We start from the raw sequence: 16,763 nt of genomic DNA, 5'->3' as shown, positions 1-16,763 counted from the left end.
TGTCAAATTATTGCAGGACTCACGTTAATACACGAGTTTTTGGAGTGTCTGGTTAGTGGCTTATTTTTGTAATAGATGGGACAGCAACATTGTATTCCTTCATGAATGGCTTTTATTTAAACACCAGTTAAACACAAGGACTCTTACATCTTGCAAGTTTAATTATGTAAGAGGACTTACTGTAGAAATCTTGCAAAATGTAACAATGACCCAGTGTACGTGTCTCTATTTTGGTTGGTGGCTCTGTAATGTGCTGTGTCATTGTCTAGTAACAGACTGTTTTTATGCACAATTAATAATCCATAGTTAATAGCAGAAAGTTTGAGCATCTTCTTGTGTCTTGTATATGGAAATTGCTGAAGATGTAACGCCATTTTCCTTGTTGCCGTGACATCATTTGCTACCCTGAAGGACCGCGAAGTTGGTTTGTGATCACTTTTGGCCTTGTAGGCTTTCCATACCACCATATTCCCATCCAGTCTATGGTGGATCCACGTTGCAGAAGAGAAAATCAGAAAGACGTTTAAAGCGAGAAGGACTCGTACCGAGGAGGTCAGTGTGTTCGGATGTGGGTCGCACAGAGAGCTTTTCGTGGGAACGATGTTGAGTTCTGGTTTTTTTTCAGCGGGAGTGACGTGTGGCTGTGAGCTAGGTTAGCTTTTAGCTTCAGACTCCCAGCTGTTAGTAACTGTGAAAGAGGTTGTTTTTTCAGAGTTTATAACTTCTTTAAGAGCATTTAGTTTGTGATGTGAGTTGAAACCGTTCCCGTCTCGGTCTTATCTTGTTTTCTGTCAATTTATAGAGCTCTGTTGTCTCTAAAACACACCCAGTACTCAGTGACAGTGGACAGATGAGACGTTTGAAAGTAGATAAATGTCTCTAGAAACATACTTAAGATGTTTTAAGCAAGTGCTTAAAGTTTAGTTTAGTGACAGCTCAGTGGAGACGAGTCTTCTTGTTAAAAATGTTCCGTTCCACCTTAAATGGTGCTGCAGTTACATTGTAGCGCACGTTACTGTCTGCACCATTTTAAGGTGGAACGGCTGAAATGTAACTAATGATTCTTTCCCCCAGAAAATATACTGACCGTGTTTGTCCCCTGCTGGTGGTCGTTGAAAACCCCTTAAATCTCGTATCTGATCGTTTTAAATTATTTATTTTCCAAATAAGATTTGCAGGGGAAATGTGATTGTGTACATCATAATAATACTATAGCACCTTGTAATAGTGAGAAATAGAGGGGCCTGGAGGTTGTGGGTTCCATTCCTGCTCCGGGTGACTGTCTGTGAGGAGTGTGGTGTGTTCTCTCTGTGTCTGCGTGGGTTTCCTCCGGGTGACTGTCTGTGAGGAGTGTGGTGTGTTCTCCCCGTGTCTGCGTGGGTTTCCTCCGGGTGACTGTCTGTGAGGAGTGTGGTGTGTTCTCCCTGTGTCTGCGTGGGTTTCCTCCGGGTGACTGTCTGTGAGGAGTGTGGTGTGTTCTCCCTGTGTCTGCGTGGGTTTCCTCCAGGTGATTGTCTGTGAGGAGTGTGGTGTGTTCTCCCTGTGTCTGCGTGGGTTTCCTCCGGGTGACTGTCTGTGAGGAGTGTGGTGTGTTCTCCCCGTGTCTGCGTGGGTTTCCTCCAGGTGACTGTCTGTGAGGAGTGTGGTGTGTTCTCCCTGTGTCTGCGTGGGTTTCCTCCGGGTGACTGTCTGTGAGGAGTGTGGTGTGTTCTCCCTGTGTCTGCGTGGGTTTCCTCCAGGTGATTGTCTGTGAGGAGTGTGGTGTGTTCTCTCTGTGTCTGCGTGGGTTTCCTCCGGGTGACTGTCTGTGAGGAGTGTGATGTGTTCTCTCTGTGTCTGCGTGGGTTTCCTCCAGGTGACTGTCTGTGAGGAGTGTGGTGTGTTCTCCCTGTGTCTGTGTGGGTTTCCTCCAGGTGACTGTCTGTGAGGAGTGTGGTGTGTTCTCTCTGTGTCTGTGTGGGTTTCCTCCAGGTGACTGTCTGTGAGGAGTGTGGTGTGTTCTCCACGTGTCTGTGTGTGGGTTTCCTCCGGGTGACTGTCTGTGAGGAGTGTGGTGTGTTCTCTCTGTGTCTGCATGGGTTTCCTCCGGGTGACTGTCTGTGAGGAGTGTGGTGTGTTCTCTCTGTGTCTGCGTGGGTTTCCTCCGGGTGACTGTCTGTGAGGAGTGTGGTGTGTTCTCTCTGTGTCTGCGTGGGTTTCCTCCAGGTGACTGTCTGTGAGGAGTGTGGTGTGTTCTCTCTGTGTCTGTGTGGGTTTCCTCCAGGTGACTGTCTGTGAGGAGTGTGGTGTGTTCTCCACGTGTCTGTGTGTGGGTTTCCTCCGGGTGACTGTCTGTGAGGAGTGTGGTGTGTTCTCTCTGTGTCTGCATGGGATTCCTCCGGGTGACTGTCTGTGAGGAGCGTGGTGTGTTCTCTCTGTGTCTGCGTGGGTTTCCTTCGGGTGACTGTCTGTGAGGAGTGTGGTGTGTTCTCTCTGTGTCTGCGTGGGTTTCCTCCGGGTGACTGTCTGTGAGGAGCGTGGTGTGTTCTCTCTGTGTCTGCGTGGGTTTCCTTCGGGTGACTGTCTGTGAGGAGTGTGGTGTGTTCTCCTTGTGTCTGCGTGGGTTTCCTCCGGGTGACTGTCTGTGAGGAGTGTGGTGTGTTCTCCCTGTGTCTGCGTGGGTTTCCTCCGGGGGCTCCGGTTTCCTCCCACAGTCCAAAAACACACGTTGGTAGGTGGATTGGCGACTCAAAAGTGTCCGTAGGTGTGAATGTCTGAGTGTGTGTCGCCCAGGTGATTCCAGGTAGGCTCTGGACTCACTGCGACCCTGAACTGGATAAGGGTTACAGATATTTAATGAATAATGAATGAAAGTCATAATTGAATAAATTCTAAATAATAATTATGGTAAACTTTTGTTTGTTGTTGTTTTTTTTCCCGCTGTACAGTAATGGACTTCTTAATATACAGTCAAAAACAGCACGCTCAAAACTGCTGTACACATCACCCACGTTAATTGCATGAGAAAGTGATTTACTGCTGCTTCATTGTTTAGAAAGCAGAGAGTGTTTGGGAAAAGTCAGGAAGATGGTGTACAGTTTAAGGAGGATGGTGGGATGTTGTCCTGTGGTTGAAACGTACGTTGTCTCTGCAGAGTGTTCAACTACGATCCAGAAAGGGGCTGTTCAGCCCGTTCTAATGAGAGTCAGACAAGATGTCTGAAAAACCAACTCGCATTGCTATAGTCAACCACGACAAGTGCAAGCCAAAGAAATGCAGGCAGGAATGCAAGAAGAGCTGCCCAGTGGTTCGAATGGGTAAGAACAGAGGGAGCGTCTACCGCTCTCAGGGTGTCATTTGTAGACATTTCGTTGTATTCCAAGTGCAATTTAAGCAACAACTTTTATTCATATTTTTGTATTTTTGTTATTTCTGTGATGCCTTGTGGTAGCCACTTTGTCTAATTGTAATTTCTGATCGCAGGCAAACTGTGTATAGAGGTCACGCCACAAAGCAAAATTGTTTGGATCTCAGAATCACTTTGTATAGGATGTGGTATCTGCATTAAGGTATGTGTTTGTTTTTAAAGCTTTGTTTTTCACCACTCTTTTATCAAATTAATATCGGATGGTGATTGTAATTATCAAATTAACGCTTTTACAAAATATTGTTTGTACTGCTTTCTGTAGAAATGTCCATTTGGGGCCTTGGCCATTGTCAATCTGCCCAGCAACCTGGAGAAAGAGACTACTCACAGATACTGTGCCAACTCTTTCAAACTACACAGGTACGATGACTGCATGCGATTGCAGTAAAATCGCACGAATGCTTAAACTAAAACTGCCTTGTTTTCGTCAAAACAGGTTACCTATCCCCAGACCAGGAGAGGTTTTAGGACTAGTCGGTACAAATGGAATTGGGAAATCGACTGCACTTAAGATCCTAGCAGGAAAACAGAAGCCAAACTTGGGGAAATATGATGTGAGTCACTGAGAGGAGAGGACGTCTGGGGAGTAATCATTTTAGGCTTTTGGTTTTAAGGTTAATTTCACAGGCGTTATTTAAGGTTGGTGCGATTTGTTCATGATCACAGAGACACGAGTTACTCACAGAAACAATAACACACTCATCAGTGTGAAGCACTGCGTTGTTGCGACTGATAATAACTCCTGCTACATCTCAGTGTTTATCTGATACACAGAGAGAAGCTAGTTCTATGAGATGTTTTGCCGCCACCATATAATACATAGTGTCAACGCTCCTCTTTACAGGAAGTAGTTGTTTGAAACGATGTTTGTTCAGAAACAGAAGTCACTACCTGTTATAAAATTGATGAGATGATGATGTTGACGCCTGTTATTTTTGACAGGCTCCTCCGGACTGGCAGGAGATCCTGGCCTACTTCAGAGGGTCTGAGCTGCAGAACTATTTCACCAAAATTCTGGAGGACGACCTGAAGGCCATTGTGAAGCCTCAGTACGTAGATCAGATCCCCAAAACTGTAAAGGTCAGTAGCAGAGGTTTTGAAAATGCATGTTTTATCCAGTGCCTGTTTCTGCTGGTTTTATATTTTCTGGTTTTGGTATCAATGTTGTTTATTGATCTGTAACTGTTTTTTTAGGGCAGTGTGGGCTCTATTCTGAGCAGAAAGGACGACACTAAAACAGAGACAGTGGTCTGTGAGCAGCTGGGTATGTTCAGAAGGCAGTTCATGCACTTAGTTAGCATGTTAGCACAGTTTTCTCACAGTAATGTGCAAAAATACATTAGCGCTGTATAAATGTGCATTATAAGCTTTTACTAATGTTTTAAGCTACATCAATTACGTTTGCCCACTTTAAATGATAACTGTATGCCTTACATTTTCACATACCACGTAAGATAATGTGATTCAGATAGTTTACAGCTCAATGGGGTAGTTTAGAGCCGTTTGGACCCGTTTCACACAGTAAAGAAAACACTGGGAGTCACAAAACCCTTTGGAAATTCTAAATGGAATAACACTGCGCATAACAGGGGTTTTTGCAAACAAACTACACTGTGATACATTTATGAAATCAATGAACGACTGCAGAGAAAATAAAATAATAATTCCGCAGGCAACAAAACATTTTTAACTCCGAAAAAAAGACGTTGTGTTGACGGTTAAGTGAAATACTCAACGTCTATTTGAGTCCTTGTGGTAATGGGGGGGAAAAAAACGCAGAACTTAAATTATCCACTGGCAGCAAACAAAAATGCTGTCCTCTCTCTGCGTGCCGTCATTATTTTACTGGCGCCGTCAGCTGTCAAAAAGTTCAAGAAACTGCTCACTGACGGCTGTCGCACAAGATCACCATAATCTTTAGAGAATTACATTTTGAAAATGAACAAACTAAAACAAAATACCTTTTAATTAAATACTTATTAATTATTTTCAAAAGCTGAGCCGCATCAGAGGGATCAAAGAGCCGTGGGTTGCCGACCCCTGGTTTAGATTTAGTGGAATATAATTTTCCATAGGTAGATTGGCGACTCAAATGTGTCCGTAGGTGTGAGTGTGAGTGTGTGTGTGTGTTGCCCTGTGAAGGACTGGCCCCCTCCAGGGTGTATTCCCACCTTGCACCCAATGATTCCAGGTAGGCTCTGGACACACCGCGACCCTGAACTGGATAAGGGTTACAGATAATGAACGAATGAATGAATACTTTTCCATTTGCATGTAAGTTACATTAACCTTGTAGTTCTAGTTCAACAAAAAAAGCCAATTTCCTTCATTGAACCTGATTTTGCTGATCTCCATTTTTGGGGTAAATAAATAAATAAATAAATGTGCGTACATTTTTGCCAGATTAATGCTATAAGGATGTAAATGATTTTGCGCCTATTTGACGTGTGTGTGTTTGTGCTGAAACAGACCTGACTCATCTCAGGGACAGGAACGTCGAGGATCTGTCAGGAGGAGAATTGCAGCGTTTCGCTTGTGCTGTGGTGTGCATCCAGAGGGCAGACATGTAAGGTCCTAGCGTGGCTGTTGTTCATTTGTTTGTTTGCTCGTTTCTGCTTCAGTGGGTAACTTAAGTAGTAGGTGTTGGCTACACATCATCAATAAGTGCATATAAATCACCTTGAAAAGTTTCAGGTAAATCCTACTTTCAAGTCACTTAACTGTCAGAAACACAGACCCAAGCTGCTAGTTACTACACTGTCGACACAGCTCTGTGTTCCTGGTTTGTCCTGGAGGAGCGTTTCTGTGTGTGATGCATGTTTAGAGCTTCATCTCATGATAGATTTAGACTAAACGTTTAAAACGTACTTGTAATTAACAGTGAACGTTTTGGGAATGTAGTTCCTTTGTTGTGCTCATTAATCACATTCTTACTGTGTGTTTGGTGTTAGCTTCATGTTTGATGAGCCCTCCAGTTACCTGGACGTGAAGCAGCGGTTGAAAGCTGCCATCACCATTCGCTCCCTTATCACTCCAGACAGGTGGGTGGGGCCTAGTTTAGCCGCATATCACTACCCTTCCAGTCATCGCTGCTGCCTTGTGTCGTCCTTTAAAGGCCCTCTCCTAGTGCTTTATGACTGAAGATAGTGACCAAGGCTTCAAAATGACTTGTGATTCAGTTGTTACTGTGTAAAGTTGTGGAGTGTTGGGCATTTCCTTTCCCTCAAGTGTCTCCTGCTGTTTGCCACATTAGAATATGTTCTTAATGGGAAGCCTGGTTAATTTAGACCAAAAGGAGGGAAGCGGGGGAGCTGTCTTAATGTGACGTAATTAAATGTAAAAGTGTACAGAAGGATTCTCAGCTCTGAACCCAATTTTAATTGTAGTTTTTACTGTTATTATTCTACAAATGTTATTATAATGTTCTACATTATTGTCCTCAGTCTTACATCGGTGTCATGTTTCCAGGTACATTATCGTTGTGGAGCATGACCTGAGTGTTCTGGACTACCTGTCAGATTTCATCTGCTGTCTGTATGGAGTGCCCAGTGCGTATGGCGTCGTCACCATGCCTTTCAGCGTGCGAGAAGGTACCCGGCTCTTTCACATGAAAAGATTCCTCATTGTGAACATGGTTTGTTTGTGATGCTTAAAGACATGGTTTTACCAGTAATACCAGTGACACACAGAAGGAAACAATGCGTGACACGTGATGTGAAGTCATTTATACACAGTGTGTGCAGAATTATTAGGCAACTGAGTATTTTGATCACATCATCCTTTTTATACACGTTGTCCTACTCCAAGCTGTAATAGGCTTGAAAGCCGACTACCGATGAAGTAAATCAGGTGATGTGCCTCGCTGTAATGAGAAGGGGTGTGGTCTAATGACATCAACACCCTATATGGGGTGTGCGTAATTATTAGGCAACTAGGGTTAGGGTTATGGTTATGGACTGATGAAGTGAGAGTGACTCTTGATGGGCGAGAGGCTGGATCAGTGAAGGGCAGAGAGCTCCACTCCGACTCAGACGCCAGCAAGGTGGCGGTGGGGTACTGGTATGGGCTGGTATCATCAGAGATGGACTTGTGGGACCTTTTCAGGTTGAGAATGGAGTGAAGCTCAACTCTCAGACCTACTGCCAGTTTCTGGAAGACACCTTCTTCAAGCAGTGGTACAGTAAGAAGTCGCTATCGTTCAAGAAAAACATGATTTTCATGCAGGACAATGCTCCATCACATGCATCCAAGTACTCCACAGCGTGGCTGGCCAGTAACAAGCCCCTTTGTTCACCTGATCTGAACCCCATAGAGAAGCTGTGGTCCTTCATAAAATCTGAGATCTACAGGGAGGGAAAACAGTGCCCCTCTCTGAACAGTCTGTGGGAGGCTGTGGTGGCTGCTGCACGCAAAGTTGATCGTAAACAGATCAAGCAACTGACAGAATCTATGGATGGAAGGCTTTTCTGTGGGCGTCACGGTGGCTTGGTGGTGAGCACGTTCGCCTCCCAGCGCTGGGATCTTGGGTTCAAGTCCAATCTGGGTGGGGTTTCCATGTTCTCCCCGTGTCTGCGTGGGTTTCCTCCCACAGTCCATGGAGGGTAGGTGAATAGGCTTCTGTAATAACTGTCCTGGTTTGTGAGTGAATGTGTGTGTGCCCAGATATGGATTGGCGCTCTGTCCTGGGTGTAACCCTAGTGCCTGATGCAGTCCTCCAGGTGGACGGTCGTTCCTGGTTGAGAGTACACTGTGCGCGTTTGGCTGCTGCTTCTCGCCAGTGTGTGTGTGTGTGTGAATTGAGCGTTGTGATCAGTGTAAATTGTAACGCGTCCTTGGGTATCTACAAAGGTGCTATATAATTGTAACGATAACTATAACTAACTAACTAACTTTGGAGTGTCATCGTAAAGAAAGGTGGCTTTACTGGTCACTGATTTGTTTTTGGATGTCAGAAATGTTTATTTCTAAATGTTGGTGTTGTTATATTGGATTACCTGGAGAAAGTAAACAAGTGAGATGGGTACAAATTTGGTTTTTATTAAGTTGCCTAATAGTTCTTCTCCCTGTGTCTGCGTGGGTTTCCTCCGGGTGCTCCGGTTTCCTCCCACATTCCAAAAACACACGTTGGTAGGTTGATTGGCGACTCAAAAAGTGACTGTAGGTGTGTGTGTTGCCCTGTGAAGGACTGGCGCCCCCTCCAGGGTGTATTCCTGCCTTGCGCCCAATGATTCCAGGTAGGCTCTGGACCCCCCGCGACCCTGAACTGGATAAGGGTTCCAGTTGGGAACCAATGGATGGATGTGACTATTAGTTTAACCTCATCTTAAATTTTGTAAGAGCAGTCGCTTAACATTTTTTTGATCCTGCTTTAGCTTTAGCTTTAGGTTTAATATAGGAATTAACAAGATGAAATGTCAATGAGTTTAGCAGAAATAATAGGAGACAGTAGCACTTAGTGGCTCTAGTTTTCCGTCCTGTGAGGGCTAGGTACAGGCCCAGAAACAAACCTAAACCTACTGTTGTTCTCAGGCATCAACATTTTTCTGGACGGATACGTGCCTACGGAGAACCTCCGTTTCCGCGAGACCTCCCTGGTGTTTAAAGTGGCAGAAACGGCCAACGAGGAGGAGGTGAAGAAGATGTGTCGTTACCAGTATCCCAACATGAAGAAGGTCATGGGGGACTTTGAGCTGCGGATCGTGGAGGGCGAGTTCACAGACTCTGAGATCATGGTCATGCTCGGAGAGAACGGTGAGACACTCCTGGGGTCTTTCGATGGGACTTGTACGGCTCAGGGACTCGAGTGAAAATGATTCCGTTGCTTAATGCTGGAACGTTAGGGTGATCAACCTGAATTATTACTAAAACACTGCGGTCCAGAGCTCTAAGAGCACATTTAAAACTTTATTTTATTTATTTTTTTCACTTAAACCTGGAAATAAACAGCATTTCTTTCAGATTAAAGCAAATTTGATGCATATTTTAGTCTTATTCTTTCTGCTGAAGCTTCTCAGGTGGAATCATGTAATTAATAAATAATAATATAATTTCAGGGACCGGCAAAACCACTTTTATCCGGATGCTTGCAGGACGACTGAAACCAGATGATGGAGGTGAGTGATTTATTTATTTTAGTACCCGACTGATGGTGAGTTAACACTTGTATTATTTTACAGTGTAAAACTGTACCTCTTCCATTTCATTTTCAGGAGAGGTGCCCATCCTCAACGTCAGCTACAAGCCTCAAAAGATCAGCCCCAAATTCAAAGTACGCTGCTGTGATACTCCAGACCTTGACTGTTTTTTTTGTGCTTCTCGTAATGACCCCCTAAAGCTGGCTGTGTGTTTCCGCAGGGTAGCGTGCGTGCTCTGCTTCACGAGAAGATCAGGGACGCCTACACACACCCACAGTTCGTCACGGACGTCATGAAGCCCATGCAGATCGACAGCATCATCGATCAGGACGTGGGTGTTGTCAACATACAAAGTATTAAAAAAAAGATACGGAAAGCACATTTAAGAATATTTAAGAAATATGACCTTCCCGGGGCTTCCGTGTGTTTTATAGGTTCAGAACTTGTCTGGAGGAGAGCTTCAGAGAGTGGCACTGGCTCTGTGTTTGGGGAAACCAGCTGATGTGTATCTGATAGATGAGCCCTCGGCGTATTTGGACTCAGAGCAGCGTCTAATGGCTGCTAGAGTCATCAAACGGTAGCTCTACCATTTAAAGCCTTAGTATTGTAGTTTTACTCATTCCACAGGATAAAGTGAATATCCACTCGGTTCTCTATCTGCTTCATCAGATTCATCCTCCACGCGAAGAAGACAGCCTTCGTTGTTGAGCATGACTTCATCATGGCCACGTACCTGGCGGACCGCGTTATTGTGTTCGATGGTCTTCCGTCGAAAAAGACCACTGCGAACACGTGAGTACACGAGAGGAAATATCATGATTATAATGGGCGTCTAGGGGGCGGCACGGTGGCGCAGCAGGTAGGTGTCGCAGTCACACAGCTCCAGGGACCTGGAGGTTGTGGGTTCGATTCCCGCTCCGGTTGACGGTCTGTGAGGAGTGTGGTGTGTTCTCCCTGTGTCTGTGTGGGTTTCCTCCGGGTGACTGTCTGTGAGGAGTGTGGTGTGTTCTCTCTGTGTCTGTGTGGGTTTCCTCCAGATGACTGTCTGTGAGGAGTGTGGTGTGTTCTCTGTGTCTGCGTGGGTTTCCTCCGGGTGACTGTCTGTGAGGAGTGTGGTGTGTTCTCCCTGTGTCTGTGTGGGTTTCCTCCGTGTGACTGTCTGTGAGGAGTGTGGTGTGTTCTCTCTGTGTCTGCGTGGGTTTCCTCCGGGTGACTGTCTGTGAGGAGTGTGGTGTGTTCTCTCTGTGTCTGCATGGGTTTCCTCCGGGTGACTGTCTGTGAGGAGTGTGGTGTGTTCTCTCTGTGTCTGTGTGGGTTTCCTCCGGGTGACTGTCTGTGAGGAGTGTGGTGTATTCTCTCTGTGTCCACATGGGTTTCCTCCGGGTGACTGTCTGTGAGGAGTGTGGTGTGTTCTCCCTGTGTCTGTGTGGGTTTCCTCCGGGTGACTGTCTGTGAGGAGTGTGGTGTGTTCTCCCTGTGTCTGTGTGGGTTTCCTCCGGGTGTCTGTCTGTGAGGAGTGTGGTGTATTCTCTCTGTGTCCACATGGGTTTCCTCCGGGTGACTGTCTGTGAGGAGTGTGGTGTGTTCTCCCTGTGTCTGTGTGGGTTTCCTCCGGGTGTCTGTCTGTGAGGAGTGTGGTGTGTTCTCTCTGTGTCTGCATGGGTTTCCTCCGGTCGCTCCGGTTTCCTCCCACAGTCCAAAAACACACTTTGGTAGGTGGATTGGCAGCTCAAAAGTGTCCGTAGGTGTGAGTGTGTGAGTGAATGTGTGTGTGTGTTGCCCTGTGAAGGACTGGCGCCCCCTCCAGGGTGTATTCCCGCCTTGCGCCCAATGATTCCAGGTAGGCTCTGGACCCACCGCGACCCTGAATTGGATAAGGGTTACAGATGACGGATGAATGAATGAATAAATAATGGGCGTCTAATTCAAACATGGCTTGTAGTAGAATGTGTCTTTCTCTGCTGGAGATTACCCTGGCAGTGTCCTCATAAGCATTTCTTAATCCTCCCAGGCCACAGACTCTGCTTGCTGGAATGAACAAGTTCCTTTCATTGCTGGAGATCACATTCAGGAGAGACCCCAACAACTTCAGACCAAGAATCAACAAACTGAATTCCATTAAGGTGAGGTTCTAATCAGTTACAGATAGATATACAATGATATATATGTTTAATTAAAGCGTTGTTTACTTAAAAACATTCCATATGACTTTTAACCTGTTAGTTAATTTCCATCTGAAATCACATGGTCAAATTTGAATGAATATTACTTCCTGTATACAGGGGTTGGACAATGAAAGTGAAACACCTGGTTTTAGACCACAGTAATGTATTAGTGTGATGTAGGGCCTCCTTTTGCGGCCGATACAGCGTCAGTTGGTCTTGGGAATGACATACACAAGTCCTGCACAGTGGTCAGAGGGATTTGAAGCCATTCTTCTTGCAGGATAGTGGCCAGGTCTCTACGTGATGCTGGTGGAGGAAAACGTGTCCTGACTCGCTCCTCCACAACACCCCAAAGTGTCTCAATAATATTTAGATCTGGTGACGGTGCAGGCCATGGGAGATGTTCAACTTCACTTTCATGTTCATCAAACCAGTCTTTCACCAGTCTCGCTGTGTGTATTGGTGCATCGTCGTCCTGAGACACGGCACCGCCTTCAGGACACAGTGTTTGAACCATTGGATGCACATGGTCTTACTGGTGCAGTGTGGAGTTAATGAAGATTGTCCACCAGGCTGCTCCAATTTAGCCATGACACCTCCCACACTACAATGACAGGTGTGTTTGAGTTTCACTGTCTAACCCCTGTGTATGGAATAAATTAATATAGGTAAAAAATGAATGAAATAAAGTAAAAAATGTGGGGTTTGACCCTAAGAAAGTTTGCATATACTTCCAACTGACTTCTAAATGACAAACAATTTGATGCCCGCTGTGTTTTGTTTTGTTTTATTTATATATTTATTAATAATACACTAGAAATGAGTTCAGTGACATCAGCTGGGATCCACAGATGTGGACTCATGTAGAACTGTAGTGTGTTCCCAATGTATTTAATTCAAGTCTAAATCCAGGATCGTTTGCAGTGACTGTTTTTTTGGGGGGGCATTTTTGATTTAAAAAAAAAAATAATAATAATAATAATGCTTGTATTATGAATTAATACAAATATACATTGCGTGGTTTATGTTTGGACAATGAAAAGCCGTACTGGGCAGTTGCTAACAAACAATAATGGACTTAGTAGGAGTGTAACTATTGGTCCTTTTTGAAAAATTGGGGTAATAATAAATGTTATTGTGCATTTCCCCTTAATACAGAAGATGGTTTGCCTGAGGCAGATTACTCATTAAATTACACTACTCCAATGGCTTTCATATGACACCTTCGTCATGAGTATAGCTTATAAAATATGAAACTTATGAAGCAGGGAATGTGACAATTACAAGTCTGAAACAGCCAGTGGTCCATCGGAGCCGAACTGTAAAGATATAAACAGTATTTTAGGCAGAAAATAACTAACAGAACACATTTATAGAGAAATCTAACTTCTGAAGTGTTACAGGGCAGGGGTGATAATGTTATTATATTAGAGATGAAGATAAGTGTAAGTTGGGAGCCGCTGAATATCATCAGCTAGCAGCAGAAGCTAGCAATACATCATCAGTTAAAGGTCCACAATTGGAAGGCCCCCTCGTTAGATTTATTTAAACCTCGTGTCTCTCAGTTTTGAATGCTCTGGTGTTTTGTTTCATTTATAATTCACAGGACGTAGAGCAGAAGAAAGGCGGCAACTACTTCTTCCTTGATGACTAGCGTCGTATCTCTCAATGCCCACCGTCCATCCCCAGAGTCATGTATTTCAGTGAGGAAAAATATTAAATAGGTTTGCTGCTTATGAAGTCCTCCGTATGGACCCAGGACCTGCTGCTTAAAGCTGTTTCTGCCTCTCTGCTGTTACTCGGACATAGCCTTTCACCATCATTCATAAAGATTCATTATATATCTCATGGTATTTTATTGGAAACTCATTCAGTGTACTCATCTCCTCTGCATGGTTTTCTTGTTGATGCAGTTTCAGTGTTTGACCACCAGGGGGTGACTGACTACATGTAATGGCATTACATTTACATAAATATGGCTCTTAACTTGTCATAATAAAAGTTGTATGGATGGGAACCTGCGTTGTTTTTTTGTTTTTTTTGTGGTTTCTTTTCTGTAGAGTATTGAATTATACATTTATAATAATTTATGTAGCAAAACAGCATCACCTTTTTTGTTCTAACTATATATATATATATATATGTTTTATTAATTAATTATTCAGTTAACAATATGGAAAATATAATGCGACTAAAGAAGTGAAGATTCTTCGTGAGTTTAGAAGTGTTTTCTCTACAGAAGCTAGAAGCTATTTCCCATTGCAACTTGGGGATAAATACCGAATAAATATTTCTTAACAGCAGACATGTAACACATATGTGACTTTGAAGTGATTAGTATCAACAACGTGTCCTTGTTGAGTTCCTAAACCAGGAAGAGTCCTCGGGCAAGACTCCTAATAAGGTGAAACATAGCCTACCTTTGTACCGCTCAGGACCCTGGTTAAGAGCATGTGCTAATGTAAATGTTAGGAGTTGGTTTATTAAAAGAAAGGCTAAATCCAAATATGTACCAAACCAGAATTGTCTTCAGTTCCTTAATTGTCCATCTACATACACCTTATTCTAGTTGTGTTAAGTTTTGTCAGTCCTCGGCTTGGTTTTGTAGATGGTCATTTATTGAGCTGTTTTAAAGTGGACCGGATGGGTCTTCTGTGTCCAGTTCGTTTAAGACACAGTTCTGTTTGTAGGTGGAGATTACATTACACTGATGCCAGGGCTGGATGCAACATAAATGAGTGTTCTCAATTAGCCTTTCTTCCACTGTTTCAAACACAGTGCCCACAATTTCTGTACACTATTTCCTGTCTGTTTATCTTTTGAACAGACGTAGCATCTTGCTGCTTCTTGTTGCCAGATTGTGTGTTCTGGGATTGGGATAGTGATTAAAATATTATTTAATAAACTCTTACTTAAACTATTAAACAGTAAACCGCATTTGGCAGGTGATTTTTTTCTTTTCAGTTGGTTTAATTTTTTTGGTAGATGTTTTAGCATGTTTGCTAGCTATGCCAGCTAGCTGTGCTAGCTTTTACTTTCTCCTCATTGAGCATTATTACTTGTTTAACTTCTGCCGAATGGAAATGATGACTGATTTAATCACTGTACAAAACCAGAGTGACTCAGTAACCTGTTTTGTTATGGGTAGATTACACTGTTGTCTGTAGACTACATGGAGCAATGGCGCTAACTGGAAACGCATGCTAATTTTTAGGAAAATATTATGAGATTAAAAGCTGTTGAAAGAACCAGGAATGTAGCAACGTTCTACATAGTCTCAGAGAAAAAACATTACCCATAGTTCACACAAGGGTGAGTATTCAGTACCCATTAAAGAACATGATTTCACAATCCATTTTTAGCGATACAGTGACGTTACCCCTGTATTGCCCCTAGGCTTTTTATATTATTTTCAATATGGACCTCGAGAGAGTGTATTTTATAGTACATTTGCCTAGTTGTGTTTTGCTGAGCACAGATATCTCTGCACACTAGCTTCTTTCATGACTGCGTATAGGAACCACAATGCAATGTACAGCATAAAAAACCATGAGCAGTTAGCATGCTGAGCACATAACCAATCACCACCAGACTGCTACAAAGTGACATCCATAATAGGGGGAGGTTATCACAGGCCAGTATCTGGTCAGTGGCGGTGTGTGTGTGTGCGCAAGTGTGTGAGGCCTGTCTCAGTGTCCTCAGAGAGCCATGGTTAATTGGCGCTGATCGATGGCTCTCCTCTACTAGAGACATAGAGAATGAGGGGAGGAGGGCAGGACAGAGGAGGAGAGAGGGAGGGGGATTGTGGGTAAACCTGATACTCACAAGCCCTCTCAGAAACAAGCCCTTCGATTAAGGCAGTTTACTGTCGTATCTGCATGACCTCCGACCTCTGCTGCTATAGTTACCGCGCTATGGTGACTGTGATGGCAGTGGAGGGATCAATGGAGGGTGACATCATAGCTCTCTGGATGCAGTAGAGGGTAAGTAGTAACAGCTTCTACCCTTATGAAAAGGCGTCATGTTACAGTTTGGAACACTGCTGTGAATATTTGACTGCACACAGCACACAAAGAACATTAGAAAGGACAGGTACTGATTCTGGAGGATGAGCTCTGATCACAAACACCACCTCAGTTCATCCAAAGATACTGAAACGTATTACTTTCCAGAGAACGTAGTTCCACTCGTACACAGCCCAATGCTGGAGGAATGTGTACCCCTCCATCCCACAACCCACGGGTGAACTTACTCTCGTTTGTGGCTTCTCCAGTCATTGTAAATAATCCTGGTGATTACACGAGCTGTGCATGAACAATGTGTCCACAACAGATGCACTTTAAATGAATTCGATGATAGGTGGTGTCTACAGACTTTTGGACATAGAGTGCATGTGCAATAAATAAATACATCTTCATTTAATCTCTATTTTAAAAAAAAATCTCATGCATTGAACAGTGTAACAATGTTGTTTTTATTCATTTTTCAATATTTCATTTATTGCTAGGTAGTGTTTCTAACAGCTTTAAAATCCTAGTGAAACTCCACCTCATTCCCTTCCCCTTTCCCCCTTGATTTCAGGACAGTGCTGGTAAAAGTGAATTTCTCTACAGCAACTGTAGGGGGAGCTCATGAGCAAAACAAATTCCAAATCTTTCATTCATACTTTCATTCATTATCTGTAACCCTTATCCACTTCAGGGTCGCGGTGGGTCCAGAGCCTACCTGGAATCATTGTGTGCGAAGCAGGAAAACACCCTGAGGGGGCGCCAGTCCTTCACAGGGCAACACAGACATGCTCACACAATCACGGATACTTTTGAGTCGCCATTCCACCTACCAACGTGTGTTTTTGGCTGTGGGAGGAAACCGGAGCACCCGGAGGAAACCCACACAGACACAGAGAGAACACACCACACTCCTCACAGACAGTCACCCGGAGGAAACCCACACAGACACAGAGAGAACACACCACACTCCTCACAGACAGTCACCCGGAGGAAACCCACACAGACACAGAGAGAACACACCACACTCCTCACAGACAGTCACCCGGAG

At 44.1% G+C, this 16,763-nt stretch overlaps 1 protein-coding gene across 2 annotated transcripts; it reads left to right on the top strand.

Annotated features, from left to right (window-relative positions):
• Window positions 1–395: 395 nt before the first annotated feature.
• LOC136705263 (ATP-binding cassette sub-family E member 1) lies at window positions 396–13,715 on the top strand. Of its 2 annotated transcripts, none has more exons than XM_066678677.1 (18): window positions 396–552; window positions 3,134–3,296; window positions 3,463–3,548; window positions 3,669–3,766; window positions 3,843–3,960; window positions 4,349–4,486; window positions 4,601–4,670; window positions 5,876–5,972; window positions 6,358–6,447; window positions 6,875–6,996; window positions 8,936–9,157; window positions 9,460–9,519; window positions 9,616–9,674; window positions 9,761–9,871; window positions 9,975–10,117; window positions 10,210–10,332; window positions 11,552–11,663; window positions 13,312–13,715. In XM_066678677.1, the coding sequence occupies exons 2-18, from the start codon at window positions 3,194–3,196 to the stop codon at window positions 13,357–13,359; spliced, it is 1,800 nt and encodes a 599-aa protein (XP_066534774.1). In that variant the 5' UTR covers window positions 396–552; window positions 3,134–3,193; the 3' UTR covers window positions 13,360–13,715. The 2 variants fall into 2 exon arrangements, with proteins under 2 accessions (XP_066534774.1, XP_066534775.1); XM_066678678.1 differs by lacking the exon at window positions 396–552 and adding an exon at window positions 561–652.
• The last annotated feature ends 3,048 nt before the right edge of the window (window positions 13,716–16,763 follow it).

Source organism: Hoplias malabaricus, chromosome 8 (genome assembly GCF_029633855.1).
Source record: "Hoplias malabaricus isolate fHopMal1 chromosome 8, fHopMal1.hap1, whole genome shotgun sequence".
NCBI classification, from domain to species: domain Eukaryota; kingdom Metazoa; phylum Chordata; class Actinopteri; order Characiformes; family Erythrinidae; genus Hoplias; species Hoplias malabaricus.
The sequence above is the reverse complement of the archived record's forward strand: the minus strand, read 5'-3'. Positions and strand labels throughout refer to the sequence as shown.

What these genes read in the sequence shown, in the direction of transcription:
- LOC136705263 (XM_066678677.1), top strand. Translation starts at nt 3,194, where the DNA reads ATGTCTGAAAAACCAACTCGCATTGCTATAGTCAACCACGACAAGTGC. An exon ending in TCCCTTATCACTCCAGACAG is followed by an intron (nt 6,448 to 6,874) that starts GTGGGTGGGGCC and finishes TCATGTTTCCAG; the next exon opens with GTACATTATCGTTGTGGAGC. An exon ending in GCTGCTAGAGTCATCAAACG is followed by an intron (nt 10,118 to 10,209) that starts GTAGCTCTACCA and finishes CTGCTTCATCAG; the next exon opens with ATTCATCCTCCACGCGAAGA.